General features: G+C 38.2%; 1 protein-coding gene across 1 annotated transcript; it reads left to right on the forward strand.

The window, feature by feature from the left end:
- Positions 1–1800: 1800 nt before the first annotated feature.
- Positions 1801–11779, forward strand: cnih4 (cornichon family member 4). The gene is made up of 5 exons (XM_074652527.1): positions 1801–1918; positions 5163–5231; positions 5940–6052; positions 6812–6952; positions 8753–11779. The coding sequence occupies exons 1-5, from the start codon at positions 1850–1852 to the stop codon at positions 8778–8780; spliced, it is 420 nt and encodes a 139-aa protein (XP_074508628.1). The 5' UTR covers positions 1801–1849; the 3' UTR covers positions 8781–11779.
- Positions 11780–12893: the final 1114 nt, after the last annotated feature.

A 12893-nucleotide genomic window follows, 5' to 3' on the forward strand; every position in this document is an offset into this window, starting at 1 on the left:
ATATATATATATATATATATATATATAAATATATTTTTATACAGGTATATTCAGACAGACAGTACGAGGAAAATTATGCTTTTTTTTAACATTAAAGTGTGTAAACATGTTCTAGTAAAAACACAAAGAACCTGAAAATGAGCACGATGACTCACTAGTTTACTACTAAAGATGTATATATATATATATAATTTATATTTATACATATATATTTATATAAATATATATATATAACATTTATAAATTGTATATATTTTATACAATATATTTATAATATAAAATATATTCATATTTATAATATGAAATATAAATATATATTTATACATATATATATATGTATAAATATAAATGATATATATATTTATATATAAATATATTTATATTTATAAATATATATTTATATTTCATATTATAAATATGAATATTTTATATTATACATATAAATATATTTCATATTATAAATATATTTATAATATTTGATATTATGTATATATATGTATATATATATATCTTTAGTAGTAAACTAATGAGTAGTTAGTATATATATATGCATATATATATATATATATATATATCTTTAGTAGTAAACTAATGAGTAGTTAGTATATATGTATATATATATATAGTAGTAAACTAGTGAGTAGTTAGTATATATATATATATATACATATATATATATACATATATATATGTATATATATATATGTATATATATATATATCTTTAGTAGTAAACTAGTGAGTAGTTAGTATATATGTATATATATATATAGTAGTAAACTAGTGAGTAGTTAGTGTATATATATATATATATATATATCTTTAGTAGTAAACTAGTGAGTAGTTAGTATATATGTATATATATATATATCTTTAGTAGTAAACTAGTGAGTAGTTAGTATATATATATATATATATATAGTAGTAAACTAGTGAGTAGTTAGTATATATATATATATATATATATATATATATATATGTATATATATATATATCTTTAGTAGTAAACTAGTGAGTAGTTAGTATATATATATATATATATATAGTAGTAAACTAGTGAGTAGTTAGTATATATATATATATATATATATATATATATATATATATATATGTATATATATATATATCTTTAGTAGTAAACTAGTGAGTAGTTAGTATATATATATATATATATATAGTAGTAAACTAGTGAGTAGTTAGTATATATGTATATATATATATATATATATATATATATCTTTAGTAGTAAACTAGTGAGTAGTTAGTGTATATATATATATATATATATATAGTAGTAAACTAGTGAGTAGTTAGTATATATATATATATATATATAGTAGCAAACTAGTGAGTAGTTAGTATATGTATATATATATATGTATATATATGTATATATATATAGTAGTAAACTAGTGAGTAGTTAGTATATATGTATATATATATATAGTAGTAAACTAGTGAGTAGTTAGTATATATATATATATATATATAGTAGTAAACTAGTGAGTAGTTAGTATATATATATGTATATATATATATATAGTAGTAAACTAGTGAGTAGTTAGTATATATGTATATATATATATAGTAGTAAACTAGTGAGTAGTTAGTATATATGTATATATATATATATATAGTAGTAAACTAGTGAGTAGTTAGTATATATGTATATATATATATATATAGTAGTAAACTAGTGAGTAGTTAGTATATATATATATATATATATATATAGTAGTAAACTAGTGTAGTTGACCCTCCAGACCAGCAGGTGGCGGTAACGCGTGATAAAGTTGTTGTTACCGCCATAAACACCACCTCCTCGTCCTCCTCGTCCTGCTCAGCAGAAGATGGAGGCGGCGGTGTTCATCGTGTCTCTGGTGGACTGCTGCGCGCTGATCTTCCTCTCCGTCTACTTCGTATCCTTCAGCTGGGTGTCGTGTTGTCTGTCTGTCGGGTGTTGATGTCTGTCCGTCTGTCTGAGCGGCTCGGTGACCGGAAGTCTCCGGTATGTGCTGTGTTTATATCAGTAACCGTTCATGCTAACAGCTAGCTGACCGGTTAGCCTCCTGACAGCAGACAGAGAGCCTCTAACATACAGTATGCCCGTTTACTATACCTCTAATCTACAGCCTCTAATCTACAGCCTCTAATATACAGCCTCTAATGTACAGCCTCTAATATACAGTATGAATGTTTACTATACCTCTAATGTACAGCCTCTAATATACAGCCTCTAATCTACAGCCTCTAATATACAGCCTCTAATGTACAGCCTCTAATCTACAGCCTCTAATATACAGTATGAATGTTTACTATACCTCTAATCTACAGCCTCTAACATACAGTATGCCCGTTTACTATACCTCTAATCTACAGCCTCTAACATACAGTATGCCCGTTTACTATACCTCTAATCTACAGTATGAATGTTTACTATACCTCTAATCTACAGCCTCTAATCTACAGTATGAATGTTTACTATACCTCTAATCTACAGCCTCTAATATACAGTATGAATGTTTACTATACCTCTAATGTACAGCCTCTAATATACAGCCTCTAATCTACAGCCTCTAATATACAGCCTCTAATATACAGCCTCTAATGTACAGCCTCTAATCTACAGCCTCTAATATACAGTATGAATGTTTACTATACCTCTAATCTACAGCCTCTAACATACAGTATGCCCGTTTACTATACCTCTAATCTACAGCCTCTAACATACAGTATGCCCGTTTACTATACCTCTAATCTACAGTATGAATGTTTACTATACCTCTAATCTACAGCCTCTAATCTACAGTATGAATGTTTACTATACCTCTAATCTACAGCCTCTAATATATAGTATGAATGTTTACTATACCTCTAATGTACAGCCTCTAATATACAGTATGAATGTTTACTGTGCCTCTAATCTACAGTATGAATGTTTAATGTTGCTCTGTGAGCCGTTACTGAGGACCTTTAAGTTAGTCTTACAGTAATAATAACTGGCTCTTACTAATACACCACTAGCTTACATTAACATGTGTTATTACAACCATGCAACTCTTCTGCAGTGAACCAAAACAAGTGTACACCAGTAGTGACCAGTAGTAACCAGTAGTAACCAGTAACCAGTAGTAACCAGTAACCAGTAGTGACCAGTAGTAACCAGTAGTAACCAGTAACCAGTAGTAACCGGTAGTAACCAGTAGTAACCAGTAGTAACCGGTAACCAGTAACCGGTAGTAACCAGTAACCAGTAGTAACCGGTAGTGACCAGTAGTAACCAGTAGTAACCAGTAACCAGTAGTAACCAGCAGTAACCAGTAGTAACCAGTAGTAACCATGGGGAACTCATGCTGCGTTCCAAATCTTATACTTCTTCTTTTTCCTTCAGTACGTCCTGCAGCTGCTCTGACAGAGTAGGAACTGTTGCATGCAGTATGCACACTATTGGCACATACTACTTCATCATTACACTGCACAACCTTTGACCCTCATGCTCATATATTCACTGCTCAGAGGAACAGATGTAGATAGCTACAGTAGGTAGGTAGATAGGTAGATAGGTAGACAGATGGATAGGTTGGTAGGTAGATAGATACAGTAGGTAGGTTGGTTGGTTGGTTGGCAGGCAGGTAGGCAGGTAGGTAGGTAGATAGATAGATACAGTAGGTAGATGAATAGATAGATAGATAGATAGATAGATAGATAGATAGATAGTAACTTTATTGATCCAGAGGGAAATTAAAATTTCCAGCATCACCGTTCCATAGTGCAAAACATGTTAGTAAACAGGCAGTAAAAAAGTTAGTTGTGCAAAGTACAAAAAAAAATACCAGATATAAAAATAAAAGGAGATGAAGAAAACTGTAAAAACTGAATATAGTGCAGAGTAACAGCTGAGATACACGACTATTAAAAAAGTGAGTATAGTGCAGAAGAGACTGTTAAAGTGAGTATAGTGCAGAAGAGACTGGTAAAGTGAGTATAGTGCAGAAGAGACTGGTGAAGTGAGTATAGTGCAGAAGAGACTGGTGAAGTGAGTATAGTGCAGAAGAGACTGGTAAAGTGAGTATAGTGCAGGGTAACTCCAGTAGCTTAGTCTATTAAAGTGCACTGTGTGCTTTATTATCCGTCCTGCAGACTGTCCTCCTTTGTCCCCCCCTCCCTAGAGAGGTGTACTATTTAGTATGCCAGAAAAGATTTGATTTATCCCAAAATAGAGTATGTCAAATGCAGTATCTTTTCTGTCTATTCGGACCCACAATCCTCTGCACAGCAGGTATATATGAGCAAGAGGGTCAAAGTTCAAGGTGCAATGTTATGACAAAGTAGTATATATCCTAATAGTATGCATACTGCATGCAACAGTAGTACGTACTCTGTATGGGCAGCTGCAGTACGTACTAAAAGTAAAAAGAAGTAGTATGCGATTTGGAACGCAGCCTAAGTTCAGATGCTTTAGCAGCAGAGTAACCGGACGGCTAGGTGTGGTTACAAGAAGGTGAAAAACAAAACGGAAAGTTACATGGAAAGTTTAAAATCAACATAGTGGGAGATATTAAACCCCATTTAGCTTGTTGCTGTTACTGATACAGCCTCTAAAACGCCCTCAAATATACAGTATGAATGTTTAATGTTGCTCTGTGAGCCGTTACTGAGGACCTTTAAGTTAGTCTTACAATAATAATAACTGTCTCTTACTAATACACCACTAGCTTACATTAACATTTGTTATAAGAACCATGCAACTCTTCTGCAGTGAACCAAAACAAATGTACACCAGTAGTAACCAGTAGTAACCAGTAGTAACCAGTAGTAACCAGTAGTAACCAGTAGTAACCATCTAATGAACTAGATTGAATGTATACATCAACCTTTCATGACAGTTTTACATGGGTGTCCCTGTTAAATGGATTATGCTCAGTCCTTAAAGAGTTGCTAGAAATATGTTTGTAATCCACGTGTGAAGTACAGTTTCTTCTAAACTGATCTCACTGTTTGCATACGTGTCTAATAATCCCATAATTATAACATCTTGTAGATTGTCTGTTGTATTGCGTGCAGTTGAATGGAGCTGACGGAAGCAGGGAAGAATGAGGAAGTTGGCATGAAAACGAGTTTCTTTATTCAACACTGTTTATGGCACCTTGATTTAAATCCCAGATAATCACCCTGTCTGATCTAGAATGTGACTACATCAACGCTCGAGCCTGCTGCTCCAAGCTGAACAAAGTAAGTCATATTATTACACATATACCCACAGAGTTTTACTCCCGTCTTTATTTATGAGATGCCTTGTTACTTGTTTTAAAGGTCCCATATTGTAAAAAGTGAGGTTTTCATGTCTTATATATTATAAAGCAGGTTTAAGTGCTTTATAAATACTGTTAAACTATCAAAACACTCAATATACGGAGAAACACACACAGCCAGTATTCAGAAATTGTGTGTTTGAAACAAGCCTCTAGGATTTCTGTCCATTTGTGATGTCACAAATCTAAAATATTTAGATCATTACGCGGTTTTAAACATAAACATTCCAAATGTGTCCCAGTTTATTTCATGTTGCAGTGTATGTAAATAACATCAGCTGACAGGAAGTAAACATGGACCCAAACTGTTGCCTAGCAACGCAATTCTGTTGCAATTCCGTTGAAATGCACTAAAACGGAGCGTTTCAGACAGAGGGGTAAATGCAGGTATATTCAGGCAGACAGTATGAGGAAAATAAAGTTTTTTTTAAACATAGCATGTAAACATGTTCTAGTAGAAACACAAAATACAAGTATGAACCTGAAAATGAACACAATATGGGACCTTTAATGTATTGTATGATGAATGCTAAAGCTGATTGTCCTGTCTGTTTTTATAGATGCTAAAGAGAGGAGAAGTTTATTAGTAATCTGGTCTATATGTATGTTTGATGTTTTGTGTTTCCAGTGGGTAATTCCAGAGATGGTTGGCCAGTGCCTCTCCACTATGCTGATGTTGGTCTCCATGCACTGGTTCATCTTCCTCCTCAACCTGCCTGTAGCAGTCTGGAACATTTATAGGTAATCAATCTGTTCATACTGCCCAAACAGTTGGTCGAAAATGACATGAAATGGAAAGAGCTCATCATCGAGGAGTCTGTGGCCAACGAGAGCTTTGTTCACTAGATAGTTGTGGTAGAAATGTTCAGGCCATTGTAGATTTATTGTCTCCAGACACACTTTATAAACCCATACGGCTGCAGTGCAGCACCATAGCTTCACCTCTCGTCCCCCCGCCCCCTTCTGACGTAATTACAGATATCTACAGCGTCATTCTGACTAGTCAAAATGTAATTTTATAGAGATAGATATCTAAAAAGGACAATGTAGATATCTTCAATAGAGGGGAATTAAAGATGTCTTGAACTGGAATTCTGACTAGTCAGAATTAAATTGTAGATATCTGAAACTGGAATTACGACTAGTCAGAATTCAGTTGCGGATATCAGCAACTAAATTGTGGATATCCGTAATGAGAAACCTCATACACATGAATGGCAAAAGTAGTTTGAATCGTACTAGTCAGAATGTAATTACGGATATGTAAAATTAGAGTTTTGCATAGTGAAAATAGAATTAGAGATATCTTGAATTAGAGTTTTGACTAGGCAAAATGACGTTGCAGATATCTCTAATGAACATCCTGTCTAGCTATTAAATGTTAAAATGGCTTGTCATAGTCTTCTGTAGGTTCGAACACAGAGTTCATGTCCTACGGGCCAGCGGTGGGGCCGTCAGGCTCCTGGCTTTACTCTCTTCTTGTCCCTGTGCTCCCTGCAGGTACGTGAAGGTCCCGATGGGAAACATGGGCGTGTTTGACCCCACTGAGATCCACAACCGAGGTCAGCTCAAGTCCCACATGAAGGAGGCCATGATTAAACTGGGTTACCACCTGCTCTGCTTCTTCATTTATTTGTATAGGTGAGAGCATCTACAGACACACTGACATGTAGTGACACGTTCACGGCTTTCAGCAGTCAGCTTACCGCCCCAAGAATAGTGGTGGCTGTAGACAGCCTGTTCTGTATTAACACTACGGATGCTAATTTTGAACGTTTTTTTTTAACTGATAACCGACCCTCGTTAACCGATTATTAACCGTCAACCAACAGGATTTGTGCGTCAGCTGCAGTGTATGGAGCACAACAAACAACTGAGTCCCCAGTTCACCCGTCCAGAGAGTTACTGTAGGAGCCACGGTGCTGCGTTCACTGTCTCCAGTTCACCCGTCTGGAGAGTTACTGTAGGAGCCACGGTGCTGCGTTCACTGTCTCCAGTTCACCCGTCCGGAGAGTTACTGTAGGAGCCACGGTGCTGCGTTCACTGTCTCCAGTTCACCCGTCCAGAGAGTTACTGTCGGAGCCACGGTGCTGCGTTCACTGTCTCCAGTTCACCCGTCCAGAGAGTTACTGTAGGAGCCACGGTGCTACGTTCACTGTCTCCAGTTCACCCGTCCGGAGAGTTACTGTAGGAGCCACGGTGCTGCGTTCACTGTCTCCAGTTCACCCGTCTGGAGAGTTACTGTAGGAGCCACGGTGCTGCGTTCACTGTCTCCAGTTCACCTGTCTGGAGAGTTACTGTAGGAGCCACGGTGCTGCGTTCACTGTCTCCAGTTCACCCGTCTGGAGAGTTACTGTAGGAGCCACGGTGCTGCGTGCAGTACCGAGCAGTCAGTGCTGTGGAACACGCAGTCACTTTGAAACCTCCAAGAATTGCTAAAGTTTGGGGTTTAAATCAACACTTCCTGCTTTCATTTCGAAATAAAAGCCCTAAAGCGGGTTTTCTTTGCACAGAATTCCTTCATTTGTTAACACGAGGCTTTTATTCTGAAATATGTGCTGGACAGTGATGTGGAACAAGCAGTGACTTGGAAACCATCATAAATGAATACAGTACGGAGTTTTAATTGTGGATTATTACTATTATTTACTAATTACCACACGTTTCTGAACCTTTCTCTGTCTAAAATAAATATAAATTATATTTATCATGAAGTTAAATGGCCATTAAAAGGCAAACTCTATGCAGAAAGAAAGGGCTGACAGCAGCAGCAGAAACACAGCTGACAGGCAGCGGACACGCAGCGGACACGCAGCCGACAGGCGTCTAGTGTGAACACCAGACTCCTGCATCACGCAGCCACCACGCGATGCAGACGCCACGCGAGCCTCATGCAGGCAGTGTGCCCACGGCTTTACTGTAGCCGCCACAGTGCTGCACTAACTGTCTTCAGTTCACCTGTCCGAAGAGTTACTGTAGGAGCCACGGTGCTGCGTTCACTGTCTCCAGTTCACCCGTCCGGAGAGTTACTGTAACAGCCACGGTGCTGCGTTCACTGTCTCCAGTTCACCCGTCCGGAGAGTTACTGTAGCAGCTACGATGCTGCATGTAGTGTCGCAGACATGCCAGTGTGCCATGTCAGTTTATTTGTCGGTGAATAAATGCTACGAAACTATAACTCCTCCGCTCCGCTCAAGCGAGCTCAAGATGGGAGCCGACTTCCTGTATCCTGCAACGCCGGCTCAGACTCTCTTAAGGTGGACCAGCTTTTCTCCTTAAAGTGACGAGCCGCTCCTCTGAGTTTTGCTCAGCTTTTTGATTAATTATGAATATTTCTTTTGACTGTTTTAGCCGATAGCGTTAATCGGTTTAAATGCTTAATGTCTGTGTGGTCAAACATCTCTAATTAACACATACTGTATCTCCCACCTGTTTTTCCAGCATGATCCTGGCTCTGATCAACGACTGAAGATCCAGCCGTTGCTGTTTCCCCCTTCACCTCCTGCTCCTGTACTGTATGCATCAAATCTCCCAGAACAGCACAGAGAAGTTTACTGTCACTGTGCTCTGAAAGCCAGAGCTTTGACTTTAATACTGAGGTTAATATTTAACCATTTAACACTTCAATACCATCATGACCAAACTCCCCTGCAACAACCACTGTGTTTTATTGTGAAGGGGACCTCTATCTGCAATAGTGAGTAATTACAACGTCAACATAGTGGCTGTAAGAAATAGTAGATATTTTCACAGTAAAGTGAGCCGGTCACGTTTTATCTGTCTCAATATAAGGTGCAATTCTCCGTTGGTTTTTCTACCAAAGCCAAATTTGGAAAAGTGCCAATAGTGCTTCAAACCTCCAAACACATTAGGTCTTGTTGTGCGCCCCCCCCCAGTAAGGTGACACTTTGGCCTTATGTTGTATACCTAAATAGTTTAAAGTCCTGTGTTGCAGTACGTAGCCGTCACAGCAGCCGTTGACACCGTGGAGCAGCTAAAACTGTGAGGAGGACTCTGATTTCTTCTTGCACCCACTGTAGCCCCGGTTCTCAGCGCTGGTTCCTGTTCTCAACCGAACCTGCTGCGCACTTCTGCTGCTGTAGCTGGTTCCATGCATTGCGCGCTCAGAGACGCGTGCTTATTGGACTTCCTGTCATCTTAAAAGCCGGCCAGCCTCCTCCCATTACTGAACGTTCTCTAGAGGCGGCGGTGGGGAAACGAGACCAGCAGACCCGACAATCATTCCACGCTCAAAGTCACCGAGTTCACTTTCTGATGTTGAACCTCTTGACTCGTCTGCATGCTTTAATGCATTGACTTGCTGCCACATGATTGGCTGATTTAGATATTTGCATTAACACACAGATGTACCTAATGAAGTGGCCACTGAGAGTATGTTCTTCTGATCATTTTGTGCACGGTACGAAGCTCAGCTGCAGGCCACGGTGCACTGCTTGGTACTGCTCAGAGGAGGTCGGAGGTCTGTCAGCTCTGAATGTTTGACTCCTTCCATCTCTCGATGAACCTGCTCAACGGGACAGTCGAAGACACGGTGCACTGTTTCGTTTTTTAAGTGTTTGACTGAGCTTTTTTTATTGCCCATTGTTTATTGATGTGGAGTCTGCAGAGTGTCTGACAACATCACTCCAGACATTCCTTCTCAGTGACTGCTCGGCTGACTCAGCATGTTGAATAAGGGGGCCCGTCGGAGCTCTCCGATTGGCCATTCAGTCATCAGTTTTTCTGTTTTTTTCCCCCACGTGTGCCTTTTCTTGTTTCTTCCTCAAGTACAGCAATACTTTAGTGCCATATCTTCTCATGTAGAATCCACACAATGAGGCCGTTAGATTCAAACTATACTAATTAGAGTGAAAATGGTTGTTTAAAATATTTTAAACATTTAAAATGAAAACCAGCAGTTAAGAAAAAGCCATAAAATAAAAATGTGTTTTGAACAAGGGATTTTAAAAGAGGATATTGAATTAGTTAAGTGTAAAGTGTGTTAGAGAGCATCTCCTCCTTGAACCCTGAAGGCCCCGACACACCAAGCAGTTTGGGGGCCGTCGGTGAGCGTCTGGCTAGTTCTTGCGGTGCGTCCCTCACCGTCGGCTTTAGTCTGCACCTGTCTGAGTTTGTTTCGGTGGCGTCACGTGAGAGAAATCACTCTGATTGGCTGTCCAGCTTCAACGAATCAGTGCAAGAGAAGAGAAACAGAAGTGAGGAAAGCCAACGAGTAAAGTCAAGAGGAAAAACACAGAAGGCTCTTCTCATGTTTCATCTTCATCTGATCATTCCAGATATGTTCACAGCGACATGAACATCTGGAATGAAGCTAAGCTAAGTAAAGTAAAGCTAAGTATGTATCATAACAACAGCTTGTATATCCTCCATCCTCGATCTTCCTGTTTCCCCTTTTTGAATGATGAATACAGACTACCGCCGCCTGCTGGTGTGGAGAGTTATTTCCTCTCACGCAGGAGCAGAACGTACGTGGTAGTTCGCCGTCATCTGTAGTCTTTGCGGTGTGTCCAAGTGCAACTTTTTGACGCAAGACAAACGGTCGGCCTTCATCGGCGCTAGTTACTAGTCCTCTGATGTCGGCCTGGTGTGTCGGGGCCTTTACTAACACGTTTCTCCAACAGGGGTTCCGTTCATCTGCCGACTGTGAAGGACACAGTCTGTATGAGCACACTTGCAGTCTCCTGCTTGGTGGTGCGGTTCTGTGTTTCTGGGGACCTACCTCCCCGTTGTTGCTGTGCCTTCATTTTTCCTTCATCGATGTCAAAAGTCTTCCCCAGTTGACGTCACATTCGGTCGACGTATTCAGAGTGAAATGTTGAAAGCGGAGGTGTGATGGTATTGAAGTGTTACTGTGCACCAGTGGTGATCAGATGGTGGATCAGTCAGTAAGCCTATTCTGACATTTTATGCATACAGGACCTGCCAGACCTCCAGCACCCCCCCCCCCACACACATGCACGCACACACATGCATGTATTCATCACAAACATGGCTAAATGTGGTGTTGTGATTGGTCGGTTGCAGTGATGTGATGTCCTCTCTCACTGTGTCCGGGCCTCATGTTGCTGTGTGTTGTGTTGTGCTGGAAGGACGTCACCTCACAGAGCTGGATGCTGTCTGAACTCGGTGGGGGGGTCAAAAAGTGTTTTGCCATAAAAATTTAAAAAAAGGTTGTTCTGGAAAGAAATGATACTCTATGTAAGTAATGGCTGTTGTATTATTATTATTATTGTCGGTTTCTGTTTGAACAGACATGCACTGATTTACTGAATGAACTTCGCATTGAAGACATACTGTATGTTTAAATCAGACATCAATCAATCAGATGGTGTCTCAGCGCTCCTCTTTATTCTTTTAAGCAATCATTACTGTTCACTACATTCATAGCTGCTCTGTATTACGAAGGGGGGATGTGGTGTTTCATAAATAAAAATGAAAGACAAGTTGTTTGTCTGAATCATTTCCAGTCTATTCTCCCACGTAGCATTGACGCAAATTTTTAACATACTACTATGACTATTTTTCATGAGATTTTTTAACATATACTATGGCTTTTTTTAATGAAATTTTACAACATACTATACTATGAATTTTTTTATTATACTATGACTTCTTTTTTTCATGAGATTTTTCGACATACTATACTATTGTTACGCCCCACCTTTTGGCAGCCCTATTGGGGCGAACAACACTTAAACACTGACCCAAACCAACCACAAAAGACACCTTTAAAACTCTCAAAATCCATAGGATTTATTAACAAAGACATATAAAAAGTCCTAAACTGAGAGGCAGCAGAACCAGCAGTCCCCACACCAGAAGCCTCTCTCTTCCGCTGCTGGCACAGGAGCTTTTAAGCACCTCCTTCCCAACCTCATTAAGCAAATGCAGCACACCTGGGCACCTCGTTGAGGGATGCAGCACACCTGGGCAGAGATACTGGAGAGGGAAAAGGGAGCACAGGAAACACATACAGCCAACACAATGACTTTTTTTTCCATGAAAATTTTGGACATACTATACTATGACTCTTTTTCATGAAATTCTTTAACATACTATATTATGAATTTTTTTTCCATGTACATTTTCGACATACTATACAATTACTTTTTTTCCTGAAATTTTTTAACATATTATTCTATGACTTTTTTTTATTAAACATTTTGACATACTATACTATGACTTTTTTCATGAATTTTTTAACATTATTCTGACTTTTTATGAGATTTTTTGAACATACTATACTATGACTTTTTTTTCCATGTAAATTCTCGACATACTATACAATTACTTTTTTCTTGAAATTTTTTGAACATACTATATGACTTTTTTTAATGACATTTTTTAAACATATAATTTTATGACTTTTATGAAATGTTTTGACATATACTATGACTTTTCTTCCCAAAAAAAATTGGACATATTATACTATACATTTTTTTAATCAAATTTGTTAACATATTATTCTATGACTTTTTTATGAAATGTTTTGACATACTACACTGAATTTTTTTTTCCATGAAAATTTTCGACATAGTATACTAGGACTTTTTTTAACATA

The sequence above is a fragment of the Sebastes fasciatus genome, chromosome 12 (genome assembly GCF_043250625.1).
Source record: "Sebastes fasciatus isolate fSebFas1 chromosome 12, fSebFas1.pri, whole genome shotgun sequence".
Taxonomy (NCBI): Eukaryota; Metazoa; Chordata; class Actinopteri; order Perciformes; family Sebastidae; genus Sebastes; species Sebastes fasciatus.